The following is a 20,765-nucleotide window of genomic DNA, read 5'->3' on the forward strand; positions in this document are numbered from 1 at the left end:
CTGGACCTCGTCTCTGGCGCACCTGTCGCATGGGACGTCTGCTTCAGCTTCCTGGTCTGCAAAGAGCACGGCGCCAAGATGATGGAAACGGAGCTGGTCTTTCTTTCTGGGGCTGTTGAACGTTTTTGGAAGGCAAAGTACAACTTTTACGGCTTCTTTAGTCTTGTGGGTGCTGAGCTGCTTGTGGAATTGTCGTACCAGGCTCTGCTCAGGTGCGCCCGCGGAGCGCTCATTCTTGCGATCAGTTTCCTTCTGTTTGACTGGCTTCCGGTCGCCGCAACTGAATGGTCAACAAGCAGTGGAATACTGCCTTGAACAATTCCAGTCGCGGTGAACAATATGGAAGGTCCTAGCAAACACTTTCGAAAACGCAACATGGAATGTGAATGTCTTGATCGCAGTCGTGAATGTGGCACGAATATGAATAGATAGATCTCAGATCCTGATGGTCGGCTCTGCGCACCACATTCGTCTCAATCTTTGGATAGTTAGTCGCAAACTATGGCTACCACAGAGGTCGAGCCGCCGTCCTACCATGAAGCCAACTCTGAACCACGAGTAAGCAAAATAAACCATATCAAGTCGAGCATGAAGCGGAAGTAAGCTGACTTACACACCAGGCAATCCCACTCATCATCCAACTACACCAACACTCTCCCGGTCAACTTCTGGATGAGCATTTGATGACAGCCGGCAAACTGCTCAGCGAGCAGGGCGATGCTATCCTGCTGCCAACCACGACCACTTACCAAGAAGCCCTGACATTACTCAAAGGTCGAGTGCTGGCTCGTGCTGCTCTGATGGCGTCTTCTAAGCAGTACAGATTCTTCTGTAGACTGACTGCGATCATCGATGGGCAGCAGATTCTGCTAGAAGAAGGAAGCTGGTTGGCTGCGAGACATTTCTTGCGGTATCATGACGATGCGGAGCTACATTTTCTGTTCAGCATTGTGCCTACGACGTATAGTGGTGGAGGACTCCTGGATACGCTGCGACGAAAGGTGGGAGCGGCAGAAATGGACAAGATCTGTTTGATCGAACTTGGTTTGTGATGTTCGAGTGGCTGCCTGTGCGAGACAGCACGTGCTTGGAGCAGAAATGAAGTGATGGGGAACTCTGTACGAACTGCAATGCAACGTGTCCATCTCGCACACATTGTGACGAGTCAATCACTCCTTGCCTACCTCTGTGCCTGTGCCTTTGTTGATGAAGACCTCGCTCAGAGATTCGACAATTTGAAGTCGGCTTCGATCTGCGAATGCAATCTCAGCATTGCCTGGTCTTTGCACCAGCACGGCTTGCATTTTAGCCACATGGGCAGCATCAATCTCCTTCACGTTGTCACTCAGGAACAAAATCTGCTCAGGTTTCCACTGTTGCACGTCAGTTTCAAGCAAGGCACGCAACTTCGGGCTTTCCGAAGGCGTTCGTACCTCAAGTTCCCGAGCTATGGTTGCATAACTCGCCGACTCTGTTTTCATGCCAGCGTTGGTCGTATCAAACCAGCCGTCGAACAGAGCGGTCAAGTCCTCAGTTCCAGGTGGCTGTGCATCATTGGCAGAGCCTTTTCCGGCATCGTCAGGTGCTTTGCCAGCATCACCACTGGTCGCAGGAGTAGTTGCAACAGATTGAGGGCCAGCTCCGGCCTTGACATCAGAAGCGTCATCACCGCTTGTCTCAACGAGCTGCTTCTTGGTCGGGGGCTTACCCGCATCGTCATCGTCCGCTTGAACTTCGGTATCCCCTATCGGCCTCGCACGCTTCGTTCCCGTTGCGGGCGTTGTCTCAGTTGTTTGCACGTGGCCGAACAGCAACTTCTGGGCAAAGACGCTGCCTGAGGAGTAGATGGCGAGAGATAAACCGTCGTCCTTCCATTGCCGAAGTTGAGGGACCACATCTGCAAAGAGGGTTGTCGAGTAGGCACCAGTCCGATAGCCATCTTGCCATAGGTAGCCTTGAAGATTTTTCAAATAGGCAACCTTGACATCGCGCTTCGTGAGATCCTCCACGTGCGCTTGAAGAGCTTCTGGCGATTTGCGATGCTCCTCTGGAAACGCGTCACGATAAGGCAGAAACGTTGAGTCGTTCCATTTCGTGCTTAGGACAGCTGGCAACGCCTTGATGGCGTATGGGAACTAGAGGCAGTCGAGTGAGCACGAGGTGTCGTTGTGCCGAGCGCTGTGGTCGGAATGTGAACCAAGAATAAAACACATACCAACGTGGCATGGACGAATGAGATGGGACAGACAGTGCCCTCTACGGCGCGTGTTAGTCACGAGCGTCAACAGCCAGCACACCCATTGACAGTAAGCCGTACCAATGTCCAGAAGTATACAGCTGATGCCGTCCATTTTGGGTTCAGACAGTCAGAAGTCGCAGGTCATGCTGCAAGCGAACTGGCGAGTTGGTTGTCCGTTGTCAAGGCACAGAGATGGTGGGCGCAAAAGTGACCAATGACAGCCTCAGGCGCACGACGCCAGTTGTGCAGGAACAACGAACGCGCCTGCGGCTGCGGCTGAGACCATCTTTTGCGTGGCCTCAACCAGAGAAAGAAGAAGTGTCGGTGCGAAGCGCTGAGGGAGGCATTGATGAGACATTGGACGTGCAGACGTTCCTCTGGGCCAGTTGAGCTGGACTGCCAACAACACGTTCTCGGCGTCGAGTCGTGGATGGTTCGCCATGGTCAGAGTTCGCCAGCAGTCGTGCAGTGTTATTTTCTTACACCGCCATGTGTAGTTTCCTCACCCGCAGACTCCTATGTCTGAAGAAGCCCGATCATAACGTTGGCGCGATTAACGAGGCGTTGTTCGTGCGGCCTTGGTTATGTGACTGCAAGATAGGCTGCAGGACCGGAACGCAGTGCATGAGAGGATGAAAACACTCCGTCGAGCTACTGCACGAGTTGGATGTCGTCCCAGAAAATTTTCACCACGCAGAATCTACATTGGCTGTGGGTGATATGCTCAGATTAAAGAGTGCATGCACTGCGTTTCGATGTCTCCAGACTTGTCACCCCTTCCACACCGACTGTTACACGGCAGACGAGCCGTGTCGAGAGTTGCTGCGCTTGACACCCTATTCTGGCTGCTGAGATGCGGACTGGGCCAGCAGCACGTGCCCATCCCGCAGCGTGTACCTGTGACGGCGCAACTGCCCGTGCCGTGATGTGCCAATGGTCCTCGTTCTGGATGAAGCCTTCTGGCAGGACTGACTCGGGTAGGCTCTGGCGAGGCCGATCCGAGGAGCTCTGCTGGGCGACGCGCATCACATTCCAGCTCACGTGACAAGCCATTGTGTCGTACTCGTCAGCAACGCAAGCACGAGCACGGTGACAGGCAACCTGGTGACCTCAGTTATGAAGATTGCACTGATCACCTGGCTTTGTCAGGATACTACGGAAGCGTGATCAAGACCACTACCACAACGGTCGTGCCATGATTATTGTGTCCGAGGTGCTCACGAGGACAGATACACGAGCTAAAACGAACGGTAGTTCTAGCCTCAATGGCTCCGACTTGTGTGGCTGAATTACTGCAGCTCGTGCATGATGACCCGTCTCCCGTCCTGGCAGTGGTGCATTGGCATACGCGGTCATTTGCCTGCCAGAATGTGTAGCTACGAGCGCGCGATACTGCGACAAGTCGAGAAGTTGTCGAGATACAATATACCGTGGGAAGTGAGTCTGGTGCCATTGGCCGATCGATAGACGGGTTGCTGCTCGGACTATTCGGCCGACTATCGAGATTGCGCTTGACTTGTCCTGGCTTGGGAGGTACTTCGCCTACTCTGGATGACGATGTGGAGTCCCATTCGCAATTTCCCTGAGTTCGCTCGTGGCCGAATCTGATCAGCTTGCGCAGCAATTGGCTTCACAGGGTCGGCGACGCGGGCAGACAGCTCTCCTGGCAGTGTGAAACAGCGTCTCGCCAGGCATAGCTACCGCGCGGCCATGGGTGCGAGCAGCGCCAACACAGCGTTTCAAGGTGTCGCTCAGCGCCCATGGGAGCCAGTGCGATGCTGTTGCTGCCGACGTGGGCGCTTCGAGTCCGAAGGGCATCGAATGCGGGAGAACAAAGGCGACCGGACGCGGTTACGACAGCAGCCCGGGCAATGGCGCATGCCTCGAATTGGGCGTGCCACTCGTGCCAAACAAAGCACGCCTGGTGGCAAAGGTCACAAGTCACGGCCGCACCTGCCGTGCCATTACTTTTGTTGCCTAGTTAGACACGCTAATGCAGACCAGGGTACGGTAAGTCGCGCCTGCCCGCTGTGCGCTTCCCTCCCACACTTCGTTGACACTGCCCTCACCGCCAGCCGCTACCCTTCCACCAACCAGCCCATATCTCGTTCTTGTCAAAACTGGTCTTGTCGCCGCGCATTGAGGAAGAGCACACTTGCATCGCACACGTCGCAGCCTCGTCTCGACCGACAAGCAGCTCTTGCACGCCCACCCGTCCCGCGCAGAGTCAGAGAGTCAGGAGGAATTGCCCGAAGACGTCAGCGCCGAGGAACGCAGCGGTCGTACACAGCAACAGCAACAGCAGCAGCAACAACGCTGTCCCGCCGCATCTACGCTCGCAACGCCTACGACATCACCGCCTCCGCCGTCAGATGTAAAACAGCGGAAAACAGGGTCCCCAGTGTCCGCTCCGCCCGCCGGGATCTTTGCTTCGTCATCGGCACGCTCGACCAGGACCAAGCACAGCCAACAAAGCAGCGCTTCCAGCTGTCATCTTGCAACACACCCATCAAAGCTCCCCACTGCTATAACAACAACCCGGCCTCACGAACTCAGTTGGCGCCCCTTTGATGAACGACAAGGAATAGCAGCGTGCTCCCGTCCTCCAGGCAGCTCCACTACTCTCCCGCCGCGCATACTCATACCCTCCTCTCGGATCGACTCACCCCTCGACCGACCTCACCTTTCGCCCGCACCGACTACTCCTCTTCTTGTCATTTACTTCTCCGTATACTTGCTTTATACCGACAACTCCGAACCGAACACATCACCACATCTCTTTGTAACGCCGTAAACGACCAAACTACACTCCAAGCCACCTGCTCCTTGACGGACGCGACCCCGCCAAACCTGGCGAGCTATTCCACCAACAACACACATCTCCTTGTACACATGATAACACCGACAATCCTTATGTTCCTTTAAACTACCACACCCTCGGCCATCACCACTTTGTTTACCGCCAGCGGGCGACTGAGCGACTTGTTTTCTGTATTGCTATTGCGGACCGAGCAGGAGTTCACTACGGTGTGTTGCCAGCGAACGACTTTTAACGGCATTGTGTGTTGGAGCGGCTGAGCCTTTTCCATTTGTTGTTTACGAACCTCGACGAATCCCACGGACTATTACCCTATGGCCTGTTTGCGAGATGGCTTTGAACAAGGAAGACCACTCGATAATGGACGGTTTATAACTGTCAAACCACTCAACCATGGCTCATTCGGCATGGTATTTGCCGCTCACGACACCCACACCGGACAAGACGTCGCGATCAAGTGCATCACCAAATCTGGCGCCAACACCAACTGCCCAGCTGCAGTAGCTACCGACGACTACTCCGAGGAGCTCAAGATCCACTCACGATTGCCGGAGCATCCCAACATTGTCAACACTGTCTCCAGCTTCCAGACCGACAACCATACGTACATGGTGCTTGAGCTCTGCAGCAATGGCGACCTCTACGAGGCCATTCGCATGGGCAAGGGACCACTTGAAACAGGTCACGTTCGTGATTTCATGCTGCAACTCGTCAGCGCCGTTGAGCACTTGCACGACAATGGAGTCTACCACCGCGACATCAAGCCGGAGAACATCTTTCTGACCTCCGAAGCCACCATGAAGCTGGGAGACTTCGGCCTGGCCACGACGGACACCTGGTCCACGGAGTTTGCTGTTGGCTCGGACAGATACATGGCTCCCGAACAGTATGATGCTGGTGTCTACGGATACGGATATTGTCCGGCACAGGCCGATGTGTGGGCCATTGGCATCGTCCTGCTGAACGTCCTGTTCCAGCGCAATCCGTTCGCGACACCAACCATTAAGGATCCCCTCTTCGACGATTTCGCTCGCGACCGCCAAAGCCTGTTTGACGTCTTTCCCAACATGTCGCAAGATACTTTCAACGTCCTCCAGCACTGCTTGGCCCTTGATCCGTCGAATCGATCTCTGACTGCCGTCAAAGAAGCGCTCGAGGCTGTTGTCAGCTTCACCACCGACGATGAGGCTTTGGACGACTTCTGCACTGAGCAGTGCGAAATCGCTCCAATTGCAACGGCTGCTCGCGAGCCTTTGCGGACGCCCTCGGTGACCAGCCCCAACCTTCCAGGTGTGGACTCTTTCCCGTGGACTGCCGCCCTGCTCAAGACGCCGCAGAAGCCGTCCCGTCAGTTGTCTACAATTCAAGACGAAGACATGGACTTGTTCCCCGCATCTGCCAACAACTCAGAGTGGCAGTACGTCGACGCCGACGAGGCTTCCCTGTCTTCCAATGTGGACTCGGGCTTGGGTTTGTCTTATAAGTCCACCAAGTCTATGAAGTCCATGCACTCTACGGCTTCTTCTCTCAAGAAGCCAAAGTCTGGTTTCGTGGGATCCTTGCCAATCAGCTTCTCTCGCCCAAAGACCTCTCCCTATGATACCAGTGGTGGCTTCTCTAAGAGCTGGAGCGATCTCTGGGACGAGGAGGAGGAAGAAGCCGACGCTGCAGAGGAAGCAGTCCCCGAGAGCGACCCCATACTTGACCAGACTGGGATGGTGTTCGAGGAATCGCGCGTCGTCGAACCAAGCACTCCTCAACTCAACATCATCGCCTTGGAAGACGGTCGAGGCAGTGTGACACCACGTCAAGCGTTCGCTCGACTCGATGTTAACGCGCGCTCTGCGACACCCCTGACTGAGACCGAGATCGATGGTAACACTGACCAGCCTGCAAAGGTGCTGCCTAAAGTCAAGTCATCTTCCATTCTGGACCGCTGGGCGGCGCTTGGTAACTTCCGCCGTGCTCGACAGGATCCAGTGCCTGCTGTCACTGCTATCACCGCTGTTGCCACTCCACCCAAGACCAAGTATTCGGATGCATTTGCCAGCTTCACCTCCTTCGGCAGCAAGAAGAACAAGGCCCAGCCTCAGCCGCAATCCAGCTTAGAGCCTGAGCCCAAACGACAACGGGAGCGTGCGCCTTCGTGGCGCCAGGCCAGCCCTCAACGACCTCGGTCGAACTCTGTCAGTGCCAAAATCTGGCAAGAAGACAACAATTGGCGCGAGCACAAGCAACCGCCACTTCCGATCAAGACACAGTCAACGACGGTACAGCGCCCTGTCGAGGTACAGCGACGCTGGCCGGAACCCAGCCTCTTTGACGACGATGCCGGTTACTCTGAAATCGGCCACTTCAGGATGGATATGTAATCATCCTGCGCGCTCGTGTTAGTTCACAGCCTCCCTTCTACGTCAACACTGTCGGCACATTGCTGTCTATGGTGTTGGCACCCCATACTTTGTCCAACTGGTTTTTCTTTTTTTTTCATTCTCACAACAACAACATACTGCAGAAGCATGGTATCTAGGAGTTCTTTTTGGAAAGGCATGGTGCAAAGCACCGAGGGCTGGGCGTTATTAAAATGACAAAACTGCAGATATGATATCCCCTGTATAAATGGACAAAGTAGCGGGAAGGATGGGAACGCTTAGCTTCACTGATGGATGACGAAAACCATACCATCTGTAAAGCATCACTCCATAAGAGTGATTGTACTGAACAACACAATTTTTAAAGGCGCGAAAAACTCTTCTCTTTTCTTATCTCACGATCTTTCACAAGTCTCTCCATTGTGGTTATACTCTACTGACTCCATGGTAGGTTGATACCACACTTGTGTTTTATGATGAAGCATGCTAAAGTACGATAATGGAGAGATGGCTAGTTTCGTCATCTGATGTTTGAGTACAGCAATGGTTTGTGGTGGAATGCAACAGCTACAGTGATGAAATGATGCAATCTCGAACATGTTATTTCTCTACTGTGCATCGTAGATAGATCTCTGCTTCCTCAAGGCACTGAAAGTATTGAAACTGTTCAGATCAAAGCGATGAAATTCGGACTTCCACCTTCGAATTTCTCGACGACGAATCTGAGCATACCGAATACCTGCCAGGCGAGACGAGACAAACTGCAAAAAGCGGCAAGAGCACAAGAAACTCAGTTGTTGGGTCCTTCCGTCTTCCCTCAAACGTAACCCGATAGAGTACTCTCTTGCAGCCGTAACTCAGCAGGGTCGAAGTCAGTACCTGAGTACAGTAGTTTTGTTGGTCCAATTCCAGGCACGGAAGCTGCGAATGGACAAGTCAGGCCACTGCTCATCAACAACAAACAATGAAGTCAATTCAACTTCATCAGAGCTGTGCCGTACATGTGCCGTACCCTCACCATCAGTCTTGAAAGCCTTTGTCAGACATCGAAAGTCTAGACTCCCGTCTCGTCATGAACTCTCGCGAGGATGAAGTCTCATGTTCCACGTTGCGGTAGCCGAATCGGAACTGTCATTCGGTTGTCCAATCTGCGCTTCCACATGGATTGAGTTGACAAGAAACAGTATCCTGTTGGGATCTTATCCAAATTCCTGGATGGCATTCGACCATTTACTATCGTATCGTAGCGTAGTACACGTGTTCCATCATCAACCATCCCGATACCAGCGGCCGCCGAAACTCATGCCCAGCGAGTAAGGCGAGCGAGCGCAATCTCGAAACTTCCATGCACTGCAAGAGCCAAGCAGTCGACGTCTGAAGCCTGTCTCTGAGAGCTCCATGTTATGCCAAGAAACAGGTTAGAGCTTACGGCAGCCAAAGTTTGGTACTGTACTTATTTTGGAGCCTGGCCTGGCAGAACAGGCAGTAGCGAATGCCAGAATTGATGGAACCATCGATAAGAAGCTCTGTTCTATCGACAAGTCCACGAGTCTCCTTGCATGTCTCTCAAGCTCTCGTTGCTACAGTATACATACATCGGCGATTGCAGAGCTCTCGATTCTCCCACCCTGTAGTTGATGATGATGGATGTCAGCTGCGTTGTACAGGTCTTGTCTTCACACGGCTGCCGCCGCTTCACCCGCACTGCTCATCAACATGCAGGGCAGCTATGACGCCAACGCCAATGCTGGGAGCGGAGGTGCTCGCGATTGCCAGGTACAAGGTTATAGATTGATAGAGTTTTGGATCAGAGCTCGAAAAGCTAGCCCATGTCCAGTCCAGGTTGCAGCTACCATGCGCAGGGTGCACCAATGCGTGAGGAGGATAGAGTTCAGGGGTTCGAAGTGTACGGCTGCTGGTACGACTTCTAGAAATCGCGAGAAGGGCCAGCGGCGTGGTTTGGAGAACATATGCGGACTCAAAGGGGGAGCGGCTGATCTCGAAAGAAGCATCGATCTTCGTGAGTAGAGACCATCACAGTCTTTTGGCACGGGCAGTGCATTGCGTGCAAGAGTCGCACATGTATAAGCTCGAGCGGTTGACTTCCGGTGCGTCGTTTTCCACTGTAAGCGTGATGAAGACCTCGATATCGTGGCGACAGACATATTGTGATTAGTTCATATACTGTACCATTTCGATTGCATGTGCAATCCGTGGAGTGCTTGGTGAACAGCCTCGTTCGCAGAATATTGGTCAGCTCAGCTCATCAAAGATCGTAGTAGGTGTTGCGTTCCACCGGCCCAGTCGTCCTACAAGTCATTGAGTACTGTATTGTAGAACCAAAGTCGGTATCGGAAACCAAGCTGCGGGTCGAAGACACTGGTTCTAGCATAGCATTTCTGCTTCGAGGGGAGCCGCCGATCGACATGAGGATTCCCGTAAGATTCACCTGAGCTGTCAGCCTGTGAGGGAAACAATGAGAAATCGCGAGAAGTGCATTCTGCAGCTGGTTGAGAATTGATAGCCTTGCATATGCCAAGAAAACATGCTTGGTTCTCCAAAGAAACCAAATGCCCTGGACTCCGTGTGATTCTCTGACTATGCAATCAACAAAAGAGTGCGGGCTCCGGCATTCAAGGGAGGGGCCACTCGCTCTGGGTCATATTGGCGGCATGTCGAGAGCACTTATGCGTCTGTTGACGTGTAGGTAGACGCCATTACGTCTGCCACCTTGGCAATATCGTCCATCGGTACCCACTCCGGCCAGCGCTCGTCTACGATCCAGCTACCGTTCTCTGGTTGGCCCCGACCGCCTTCCTCGAGCTTGCGCCAGACGGTACTGACAACTCGTTTCTTCTCTCCCTCCGGGGAACGTTTGGCACAAAGGCGTACACCTGTTCCTTTCTGACCTCGCCATACCTCAATGTCGATCTCGCCCCGGTCGATGTTCCTCAAGGCGACGACGACAGGCGACTCGTCATCACCCCACACGGTGCTATAGGAGTTTTCCCCGGAGTAGTAAATACGCAGCTCAATCAAGTCGACAGAGTGTGTTGGATCCCTTCCGAGACACGACCTGACCAGCTGCTCTAGCTGCTTCTCCGAATCTGGCACCAATTTGCCTTGCAAATTCTCCTGCGGCGGGGCATGTCTAACGCCGAGACGTGCCACTCGAGAGGGACAGTAGTGTCGTGGAGTGTAGGATCCTGCCAGATGCACACTCCGGGATTGTCGCAGCAGCTGGGGAGTGGTGGTGTGCAAGATGTGTAGTCCGGAAGGATATTGGACCCACAGCGACGTACCCCTTTGAGTGGGGATGGAGAAGTGCCGGTGGATTTCGTTGCTGATTTGCTTGTTGACCAGGGAAAGGGCGTGGAAGGCGCTCCGGGTATTGGGAAAGGCGGATTCTGGCGGCTCGACAGTAGCATCGACAGTCATGTCTGCGACTGCCGAGAGTAATGCAGGTGCATATTGCGTGTCCACGACGGGCTCATGATTGCGCGGTATGCCGGGGTAGGGCGAGCGACCGAGACCGTAGAGGCGATGCACTATGTCAGCGGGCGCTCCCACAATCTTCGCTGTGCCGATGGTCATGTGGCGGCAGTTCAAGATGGCATGGGCGTAGATTTCGAGACGCAGCTCGACGGGCAGGTCGAGAAAGGTGCATTTGCTCGGCGTGGGCGGGGAGGAGGCCATGCCGAGAAGAAGAGTGGAACTTGTCGCAAATAACTCGAGAGATGAGTTTGTCGATATTCTTCGTGAAGAATGACTGGCGGCAGGTGCTCGCCACTTGGTCATGTGTTGGAATGGCGTGTCTGGCTCTTCGTCCCATGGATGGAAGCCGTCTGAAGTCGGATCAAGTTGTGGGCGCTGACGTCGTTGGCCATGGCGACCATAACACGCGTGCCTGCCTGCGCCTCTTGCACCTGCCCGTTCACTGCGAGAGTAAGTGCGAAGTTGTTGCTCGTCACTTCTTTCCTTGTCACTTCCCCTTCGCGGCTCTTCTGTCTACTTGACACGCCGTCTCACGATGCCGAGCCGCACAAACGCCCGACCAACGCTCCTCGTCATTCCAGACGCTTTTCGAAACAACGTCTGCGATTGCGATGAGCTGCACAACCACTTCGCCGACTGATCTGATGCTCATCGTGTCTGCCACCGGCGCGCCGAGGTCATCCGATCACATGGCATTTCTGGCCATCCTGCGCATCGTGTAGCCCAATGATTTGCACGCGCTGCTGCGCCCTGAGCTGCTGTGCCTGATCGAATTCGCCTCTTCAGCACGCCTACATATCGGCCCCGTTCCTGCAGGGTTCTCAATGGCTGTGCGACGTGCTCGGTGTATCACCAATCTATTCTGAGTGACCGCGAGACCACGTCAGATGGTTTGACAGCAGCAATGCTGTCTGCAGAACGCTGGCTGTTTGGTCCCCGACGTTGCCGCCCGCCGTTCGCTCGCTCGTTGGCCGAAGGGAAATGAACGAGCGTGCGTGGGAGAGGCCGCTGCCAGCATCCGGCGCAGGAACGGAAGGCGATGTCGCCTGCAGCAAGATCCGACTCATCATCCACAGGTCATCGAGCATCCCACCTGCGCGCGCTGCTGCAGAGAATCAACCACAACAACAACGCGCTCCACGCGAGCTGCAGCCACGCCGGGCCACTGCAACCGCTGTATAATTGTCCACCTGTGGCGCCGGTCCGCTGCCTTGGCGCGCAATGGCGGCTGTTGAGCGGGCTGATCCTGGTCCATATCGTGCAATGCTCCACGACGCGACATGCTGCGAGCGGCGTTGACCTCTCGCACGCGTCGACGGGCAGAGCACCGCCATAGCAATCTCTCTAGGTTTGTCTGCTCCCGCTCTCCTCCTCCCCATGTCCCTGCCACGACGCGTCGTTGCGATGCCTCTCGCCCTCAGCTCCGCGCACTGCAGGCTGTTTCCCGACGTCGTCCACCACGGCGCGAGACCGGCAACCCCGTCCTCAGCTGTGGACACACAGTAACATCCCGTAAACCCTTGTTCATGGGTTGATGCGGAGTGCTGGTACCGCCAGCCCGACCTGTGCGACGTTGAACGTGCGCCCCGAACCGAACAGAATACTGCAGCTGCGAAAAACTCGCGCCATAAACAAGCCTTCGCTCCGTTTTCGCGCCTGAAGGACGTCTTCTCTGCTTACTCCGCCTCACACTCGATCATGGTGTCCTCGTAAACGACTCCGACTTCTGCGTTGTGCACCAGACCACGTTCTCGTCTGCATGCACCTATCAAGATCATGCTGAGGAACACGACACAGCAACCACGAGCAGTTGACGTACATACATGGTCCATGACAGGTCTCGTCTGAATTCTTTCCTCCCGTCCTTCGACATCCACACTCGCTTTTAACCATGGCCTGGATCTGGTCTCACCACGTTGATCGATCGTCCTTGGTCTTTTACTCCACCACATTTCTGGCCTTCATTGCCAAATTCATTACCATTGCCACCACCACGACGCTCGCTACTACAGCATTGCTCGGCAGATCGATATTTGCTTTGGCAATCACTGCTTCGGTCTTCGAAATTGTTGCCCTGGCTGCGCTTCTGGTCGCTGTCGGACTCTTTCTCCGCAGGGTTGATCGTGGCTCTCTCGTACTCGTATGGATACCTGGTGCACTTGTCTGTTTCGTCGGATCTGTCTTGGCCTTGATCACTTCTGCAAACGCACGTTCTCTCAACAGCGGCGACGACTCGAATAACGATGAGTACGTTCGTCATCTGGCCGAAGCCGGCCTGGTCGCCACATCAATCGGTCTAGTGACACAAATATTCTTCTGGGGCATGGTTTGGCCTCGCAATGCGCAGCACAGCGTGCTTCCTACGCACGATCAATACTTACCAGATCAACAAACTAAGCAACGATCCGTCTCTGTCTATCTCAATGCGATTGGTATCAAGCAACCGAGCTCTTTCTTTACGCCCATCAAGGGATCCTCATCACCAATATCGCCAACATATCCAACATATCCAACGTTTCCTACGAATGGAACGAATTCGTACAGAAGCTCAGTATCAGAATCACTGCAACCGATGACTTCCAAGACGAGACTCATCCTCCAAAGTCCTTTCGGCTCACGAAGCTCCCGGGGCACCCAGGCAAGCACTGCAGTGGCCATTCATTCCATTCGTAGCACCGACGAATTCGAGAACTGGGACACTTCTCGTGTGAAGCACTCATTCGATACATCGTACCAAAAGAAACCTGCGATACCACGACTGGAGCCGATACCAGGTAGCCGGCCAGTCTCGCCAGCCCACGCTCTAGAAGGACCGTTTTCCAACGAGCCCGTGCTTAAAGACAAGCCACTTTCGGATCCTGTGGGGCAATCGCCGAAGATTTCACCAGTGGCGATCGTCGAGGCTGAGAAGAGCCCAATTCGAAGCCTACCACCTCTTCACACACGTCGTGGCAGCACGCCGAGCATTGCCAGCCCAACCAGTCCGGCCGTTGAACACCACATTCATCCTTTGTTTCGTTCGGAGTCGCCTGTTCCGCCGCCACTGACATCGCCCCGAACAGTGATCACGGCCTCGCCTTACGGAGGACAAATCTACTCGCCGGAGTTCGCCCTCCAAAGCCCGAGACTTCTTGGATCCAGGGAAGGAAGTCGGCCTGCAAGCCCGGCCATCCGATCTCGTTCAGGCAGTACCACGATTCCACCCTCACCCATCGAGACTTCACATGAGCCGCTCCCGGAGCGTAGCTTCTCAAGGCTGGCGGAGAAGCTTTCGCAATCAGGTTCGCCGCATGGCCCTAATGGTTGAAATGCCTTCGTTACGGAACGGACCATGTTGAACATGACACTCACTCGTCACCGCAACCGCCAAGGAATGGCGGGAGCTTAAACCTTTTCAGCCCGTGCAATGGCACCAGCTTTGTGCGTACCAAACCCCAGTGCTCGAGCAGGACTCGTTGTGTGCTGAGGGATGTCGTTGAGGATTAAGTCCTCGTGTGGATTTGCAATCGAAAAGCACAGAAGCCAATCGTCGCTAGGAAGCGACAAGGGAGGGGTTACTGACAGCTCCCTGGGACTAGATAGAGAGATAGTGCCGCTGTTGAGGATCGGCGCAAGGCGGAGAAACAAAAACTCGATGGCGATGGACAACAAAAAAAAATGGAAAGGGATACGCTTCACAGCTTTATGACAGGACAATGATTATGGAGAAACGAAGCTTCTTGTAACGATAAGCATATAGTTTTGGCAGCGATAGCAAATGCATAATGTCTAGCCAGCTTCTCTCGGCTCACTGCGTCAGATCGTCACTTTGCCCAGCGAGTGCACTTGCCTCGTCCTGCTCTTGCTGCTTACAGACAAAATCGCTCTCGGCTTGGCCTAGCCTCGGCAGACTTTCCCACGGCCTTCTATCATGGACTTCCCATCTGACTTCAACACTAACAATCAGCTGTCGAGTACACGCAATGCCTAATACAGATCTCGAGTGCACGCCATACGACCCATAGAACGCCATGGCCTCGACGATCGTTTCTGAAGTCCACATCCCACCCGTGCAAGAACGCCACAAGATGACTCTTCAGCGCTCTGGCGCTCGGTCCAGGGCAAGCAAAGCTGGATCAATGCACTGCGGATATTCTTCGATGCCCTCCATGGACTCCGTCGTCTCTGAAACATTCATCTGGTCCTCTTCAGAAGATGAGCTTCGGTTCTCTTCAGCTGGCGCCAGCGAGCTATCCATAAACTCCAACCATTCGAGATCCGTGTCAGAACCGGACTCATACCCCGACCCGCGAATCGTATCATCAAATCCCCATCCTTCCATGTATTGATCATACAAATCTCTTCTCTTCAACTCCTTCTGCAACGGACTTGGTCGATGCGGCGTCCACGTTGATTGCGGCCTCGGTCGGCGGACAGTGAGGGAATGGAGCGGCATCGCTTCATAGACTTGCTCTCTGAGCTTGGCATAATGTCTATAAATTGGATTGATCCTTTCGCCCTTATCGTGAGCCTCATTGACCTCTTTGCTGCAGCTTCTGTTCAAGGTTTTCAGGACTCCAATTTTCAGGCAACTGGCGCAGAGTATTGGGGCTAGGATACGGGGGAGGTATGATTGTCCCAGGCACGAGGCGTGTCCATTCAGTGTGTAGAATCCGCGGCAGGTGCTCAGGCGGTGGTTGGAGAAGCAGCCGCAGAGGTACTGCCAGGTTTGGGTTTTGCACATGGTGGTATATCGATGCTCCAGTTGCAAGATGATCGGCGGTAAGTTTATGTTCGCATCTCAAGGCTACGCGATGGTGTCTCTTTTTGAGATATCGTGCTGAGCGAGACTGGCGACCGACGTGCAAAAAATCTAGCTTCGGGCGGCTGTCTTCAAGAACCACACTTGGGGTTTTCTCTGGAGGCCACATGCCAAAAGTGGGGCTTTACCATATACCAGAGGTATTCACCCAGTGAATCTGATCACGGGCCTCAAGTTGGCTCTTCGACTATATATGCTACTGACATCCACGCCCTCGAGCTACAGATCACGACTTTCACAAGAACTCGAAAGCAACATTGAATAAAGCCAACACTCACACGAATCACCACAAAAACACGTCAACATGTTCTTCGGACTCAAGAAAAAGGAAGAGCCACAACCACTCAAATGCGACATCTGCAAAACCTGGCAACCCTTCCGTCGCTTTCCCTGCGCTCGCATCCCACGCAAATGCCGAGAGCATCTAAGCCGAGACAACCCCTTTAAGGACCTCGTCATCTGCAAAGAATGTCTCGCCCGCAAACTCGAAGAGCAGATCGAAGTCAAGCCGCCAGGACGTATCAGCTGCCCGATCTGCAAGTGTACTTGGGGTCCGACGGATGTTCTGGGATGTCTGGGGAAAGATGAAGAAGGTAAGATATGATCTGAGGTTCTGTAAGGGGTTCGAGTCCGTAAGCTGACTATTTGTATAGGACGTAGAAGACGACGAGAGTACGATTACAAGCTGTACGAACTCAAAGAGCAATCGAGTGATGGGTTTCGTTGGGCGTTGTAGATTGGGGACAGGAATATTCGCGCAGCAAGGTGGCAGAGGGGGAAAAGAATGAGAGGGAGGGAAATTGTGTGGAAAGTTGAACTTTGAATCGAAGGCAACCATGGGAGCAAGGCACAGAAGTTCCATGTTCGCAAAAGAATAGCTGGTGGAGAATGAGAGTGGCTACGCACGCCAGACTCGTATCTGCAGACGAAAGTAATGGGTTATGACATTGTCCCGGTTTTTCGTAGAGCAAAAGACAGCTCGATTCTACTGATGGCGGCGCTGATCCCCTTTTACAATCAGCCTCGAAGATGTCCTTTCAGGAAGTGCCGCACCAACGATCGGACGTCATATAGCTTGCATGACATTTGCCTTCTAGGTGCTAGTAGCGGTGATGAACTTGGCAGCAGGATCTTCGAAACCACGAGGAGCGCTTTCAATTCAGAGTTGCCTTTGAAGCTGAAAGTCTGGTTGGGGGAAGCTCATGAGCTGCCTCGTGCTCACTGCCAGCGAAAGTACCTCCTGCTGTTCAACACAGGCGGATAGGACCTCTGCTCCTGGCAATAGTTGCGCTGTTTCCTTGGTCGAGACCGCATGACTTGATGGGACGGAATTGGAAGCTGGCTTGAAGCTGGAACGCAATGGGACAGGAAACATAGCTGCTGAAGTTGAACCAATAATGCTTCGAGAGAACTCTTCTATCTAGTAGCACTCTAATCGTCTAGAACCTCATGTCGTAGGGAATCTTGCTTTTCCGTCATCGTCAACCAGGCTCACGCCAATCCAAATACACCCCTGAACGCCTTTCTCCATGCTATTCGTCGCTTGCAAAAAGACACCCCGTGAGCAGCAGGCACTAACTGGTTTAGAAGTCATCCTCGTCGGAGAAGACCTCCTCACCACGCTTGCGGCGAGCCATACGGTCCTTCTTCTTCTTGCGAAGCTCCGAGGCAGTGAGCTTCTTGGCCTTCTTGGTGTTCTCGATCTTGTTACCCATGGCGTCGAACTTCTCCTCCTCGTCATCGCCACCCTGGGCCAATCGAGGACCGGCACCTTGACCTTGCACCCAGTTGTGACCAGATGGTGTCATGCGACCGTCCATGACAGCCCAGACTTCCTCAGTGAGATCCTTGGTGAACTCGGCAGAGTGAGTAATGATGATGACACCACCCTCGAAGGACTTGATGGCCTTGGACAGGGCACCGAGAGAGTCACGGTCGAGGTAGTTGGTTGGCTCGTCAAGCACGATCAAGTGAGGACGCTGCCATGAGCAGGCGGCGAGCACGACCTTGACACGCTGACCACCAGAGAGACCACGCATACGCGAGTGGGAGACGAGCTCGGCATCGAGGCCGAAGTTGGTGCAGTGAGCCTCAATCTCCTTGCGGACCAGAGGACGGAACTGACCGCTGGCAAGAGCCTCTTTCTGATCGACCTCAGCAACCATCTTCTGGTGAGATTGGATGAGCTCGTTACGTGGGATCCAGGCATTGTCAGCAGTCATCATAGGAGTCCACTTCTCGTTCTTCATGCCGACGTTGTCACCAAGAGCGAAAGAACACTCGTACTCGTAGGAGTTCTTGAACTTTCTTCGCGAGTGGACACCAATGACACGACGCTGCGAGCCTTCGATTCTGTAGATCTTGTCCATGGCCTTCTCGTCGTCCTCGGTGACGATCTTGTTGGCACGGTCCATAGTCTCACGATCCTCACCAGTCTGGAAACGCCATTGAATGTACTCAGATGGAGTCTTGTCGAGGTGGTGATCGATATGGGCGAAAGCGTGTTGCTTGATGTAGGCGATACGGATGTTCTCGTGCTGGTAGACATCACCGCTGGTTGGAATGAGTTCACCAGTCAGGACGTTGACAAGTGTAGACTTGCCAGCACCGTTTGGACCGATGACAGCAATACGAGAGCCGAGCGAACATTGGAAAGTAATGTCCTGGATCTGTGGCTTTGGTGTGCCTGGGTACTGGAAGGACATGTTGCTGACACGGACGATGGCCTTGGCCTTGGTCTTGACACCCTCGAGGAAACCTGGCTCTGGGAACTTGAACTCCATCTCGGATGCACCGAGCTCGTAGTAAGACTTGGCCGATGGGACACGCTTGACGAACTCGCTGAGCTTGCCACGGTAACGCTTCAGCTTGAAGCGCTCGTAGTGGATGACGTGCTGGATGACGTTGTCAAGGAACTTGCTGTCGTGGGAGATGATGATCGACGTGCAAGGAGAGGTGGTCAGGTAGTCTTCGAGCCACTTGACGTTCTTCACGTCCAAGTGGTTGGTGGGCTCATCGAGCAGGAGAATGTCAGGCTTGGAGAAGACAGCACGAGCAAGTGCGAGCTTCATCTTCCAACCACCAGAGAGGGCAGTGATGACACCGTTGACCTGCTCAGGCACGAAACCGAACTCGTCCAAGGTCTTGCGGACCTCGTCCTCTGGGATATCAATGTTGGCCTCCTTCAGCTTCTTCATGGTCCACTCGATGACAGTCATTTCAGTGTCGTCAGAGTCCAAATCGTGCTCGACGTAGACAGTCTTGACTTCGCTCTGCTTTGGGAAACCCTCGACCTGCTCGTTGTTGATGGCACGCATGAGGGTGGTCTTTCCGGAACCGTTGGGTCCAAGGAGACCGTATCGCTGGCCCTTCTTGAGGCGGAGAGAAGTCTGGTTGAGAAGGATCTTAGCACCGTAGGCCAAGTTGAATGTGCAGTTGCAGAGATCGACGCCCTCCTCCTCATCTGGCTCAACCTCGTCCTCGGCAAGAGCGCCTGGAAGTGATCGCTTGCGGACCTGTTCCACGATGTCTGCGGCGTCATCGCCAACGATGGCGCTGGTGTATGGGAGCAGCTGTGTTGACCAGGCGACGGATTCAGTCTCCTTCTCATCGATGAGTTGACCACCAATGGCGGCGATGAACTCGGTAACTGGAGCGAACTTCTCAGCAGCATCCTTGTGCTTGTAGCTAAGGACGTCCTTGAGCTTGGCGAGAACGGTCTCAACGTCCGAGTCGTGGGAGACTTCTGGAATCTTGCCATCCTTGACGTTACCGACACGAATGAGGGTATCAAGAGCCTGCTTGGTCTTCTCACGGGCCTCCGGATCGGCCATGTTGTCGTGGTTGTGGTTCAATTGTGGCATCAACTTTGGCAAGAAAGAGGCCACGATGTTGGGGTCCTCGACAAGCTTGCACATGTTGTCGATGATGACAGCGGATTTACGCTTGATGGCGGTCTCACGCTCCTTGAGACCACGCTCGAGCAGAGGCACCATGATGGCGAGGGTTGGCTCGTGGACATCAGTGACGAAAGTGGTGGCACCGAGCAAGTGAATCGTCTCCGGGACGTTCTCTGGCTTGGAGATACACTTGATGAGCTCAGGAATGAAGCGCTCGATATCCTTGTTGACAATGAGTGCGCAGACCTTCTCCATTGTGCCGTATGCCTTCTTCTTGACTTCTGGCTTGGTGTCCCACATGGCCTCAGAGACGATAGGGATGAGCTCTGGCACGCGGTATGCGGCCTGTGCAGGGGCGCTCTCGGTGAGAGCCTCGATGCACTCGAGGTCGGTCATCTTTTCAGGCCACTTTTGTGCAGTTCGGATCGAGTTGATGAAGTGTGGGATGAGGAGCTTGACGGCGTTGGCGTTGACGGCCTTGGTGATGGCGAGGGCGGCGTCTTGTGCGGCGACCTTGACGGCGGCCATCTTGTCGCCGACGGCGGAGAGGACGGCGGGGAGGAGCTGGACGAGGTATGGCTCGACAATGGCGGAAACCTCGCCGTGCTTTGCGATGGTGCCGATGGCCTCGCAGGCGTTTTGTCGGGCGTTGGCATCCTTCTTATTGCTCAGCATCTTCTTGAGGCTGTCGACGGCCTTGGTGGGCGCGTCGGCGGCCTGGATGTCGCCATTAATAAACGTGGCGATCTCCTGCGAGGCGCCCTTGGCCTCGTCTGCGGTCTTGGAGACAGAGAGCTTGTTGAGCAGCTGCTCAAGCACCTGCACGCTGCCGGCGTTCTCCTTTGCCGCCTGAGACATGATTGTGGTGGTAAAGGGAAAGAGAGTGGTGGGTGGGTGTGGAAAAGTGCGCAAGAAATTTGAACTTTTTGTATGCGAGGGGCGCTTCGCGCCAAGTGGCCCGTCCGCTTATCGCTCTCCTTAGTGCGCGGATTCTGTTGAAACGCTTAAGGGTCTGTCCGCTGCTCGCTCTGCGGCGGAGAAGTCGGCGGTGGTGGGTGAAAAGAGCGGCGATGGAGGAGGAGAGGGTCGATGTCGTGTCAGTGTCAGACTTGGGGCGTGTCGTGTCTTTTCAATCCCTCAG

The 20,765-nt window shown here is 54.2% G+C and overlaps 8 protein-coding genes across 8 annotated transcripts; 4 read left to right on the top strand and 4 right to left on the bottom strand.

The window, feature by feature from the left end:
- Window positions 1-501: 501 nt before the first annotated feature.
- Window positions 502-1,052, top strand: CKM354_000069100 (uncharacterized protein; the record flags this gene model as incomplete). Its single annotated transcript, XM_044795789.1, has 2 exons — window positions 502-558; window positions 621-1,052. The coding sequence occupies 2 exons, from the start codon at window positions 502-504 to the stop codon at window positions 1,050-1,052; spliced, it is 489 nt and encodes a 162-aa protein (XP_044651724.1).
- A 117-nt stretch (window positions 1,053-1,169) lies between these two features.
- CKM354_000069200 (uncharacterized protein) lies at window positions 1,170-2,351 on the bottom strand (the record flags this gene model as incomplete). Its single annotated transcript, XM_044795790.1, has 4 exons — window positions 1,170-1,373; window positions 1,434-2,135; window positions 2,216-2,256; window positions 2,318-2,351. The coding sequence occupies 4 exons, from the start codon at window positions 2,349-2,351 to the stop codon at window positions 1,170-1,172; spliced, it is 981 nt and encodes a 326-aa protein (XP_044651725.1).
- A 3,020-nt stretch (window positions 2,352-5,371) lies between these two features.
- CKM354_000069300 (uncharacterized protein) lies at window positions 5,372-7,429 on the top strand (the record flags this gene model as incomplete). Its single annotated transcript, XM_044795791.1, has 1 exon — window positions 5,372-7,429. One exon carries the CDS (start codon window positions 5,372-5,374, stop codon window positions 7,427-7,429), a length of 2,058 nt encoding a protein of 685 aa, XP_044651726.1.
- Window positions 7,430-10,114: 2,685 nt separating this feature from the next.
- Window positions 10,115-11,125, bottom strand: CKM354_000069400 (uncharacterized protein; the record flags this gene model as incomplete). Its single annotated transcript, XM_044795792.1, has 1 exon — window positions 10,115-11,125. The coding sequence occupies one exon, from the start codon at window positions 11,123-11,125 to the stop codon at window positions 10,115-10,117; it is 1,011 nt and encodes a 336-aa protein (XP_044651727.1).
- Window positions 11,126-12,815: 1,690 nt separating this feature from the next.
- On the top strand, window positions 12,816-14,231 carry CKM354_000069500 (uncharacterized protein; the record flags this gene model as incomplete). Its single annotated transcript, XM_044795793.1, has 1 exon — window positions 12,816-14,231. The coding sequence occupies one exon, from the start codon at window positions 12,816-12,818 to the stop codon at window positions 14,229-14,231; it is 1,416 nt and encodes a 471-aa protein (XP_044651728.1).
- Window positions 14,232-14,999: 768 nt separating this feature from the next.
- Window positions 15,000-15,647, bottom strand: CKM354_000069600 (uncharacterized protein; the record flags this gene model as incomplete). Its single annotated transcript, XM_044795794.1, has 1 exon — window positions 15,000-15,647. The coding sequence occupies one exon, from the start codon at window positions 15,645-15,647 to the stop codon at window positions 15,000-15,002; it is 648 nt and encodes a 215-aa protein (XP_044651729.1).
- A 382-nt stretch (window positions 15,648-16,029) lies between these two features.
- On the top strand, window positions 16,030-16,461 carry CKM354_000069700 (uncharacterized protein; the record flags this gene model as incomplete). The annotated part of the gene is made up of 2 exons (XM_044795795.1): window positions 16,030-16,318; window positions 16,379-16,461. The coding sequence occupies 2 exons, from the start codon at window positions 16,030-16,032 to the stop codon at window positions 16,459-16,461; spliced, it is 372 nt and encodes a 123-aa protein (XP_044651730.1).
- Window positions 16,462-17,308: 847 nt separating this feature from the next.
- Window positions 17,309-20,482, bottom strand: CKM354_000069800 (uncharacterized protein; the record flags this gene model as incomplete). Its single annotated transcript, XM_044795796.1, has 1 exon — window positions 17,309-20,482. The coding sequence occupies one exon, from the start codon at window positions 20,480-20,482 to the stop codon at window positions 17,309-17,311; it is 3,174 nt and encodes a 1,057-aa protein (XP_044651731.1).
- Between the last annotated feature and the right edge of the window lie 283 nt (window positions 20,483-20,765).

The sequence above is a fragment of the Cercospora kikuchii genome (assembly GCF_019650295.1).
Source record: "Cercospora kikuchii DNA, contig_00001, whole genome shotgun sequence".
Classification (NCBI taxonomy): Eukaryota; Fungi; Ascomycota; class Dothideomycetes; order Mycosphaerellales; family Mycosphaerellaceae; genus Cercospora; species Cercospora kikuchii.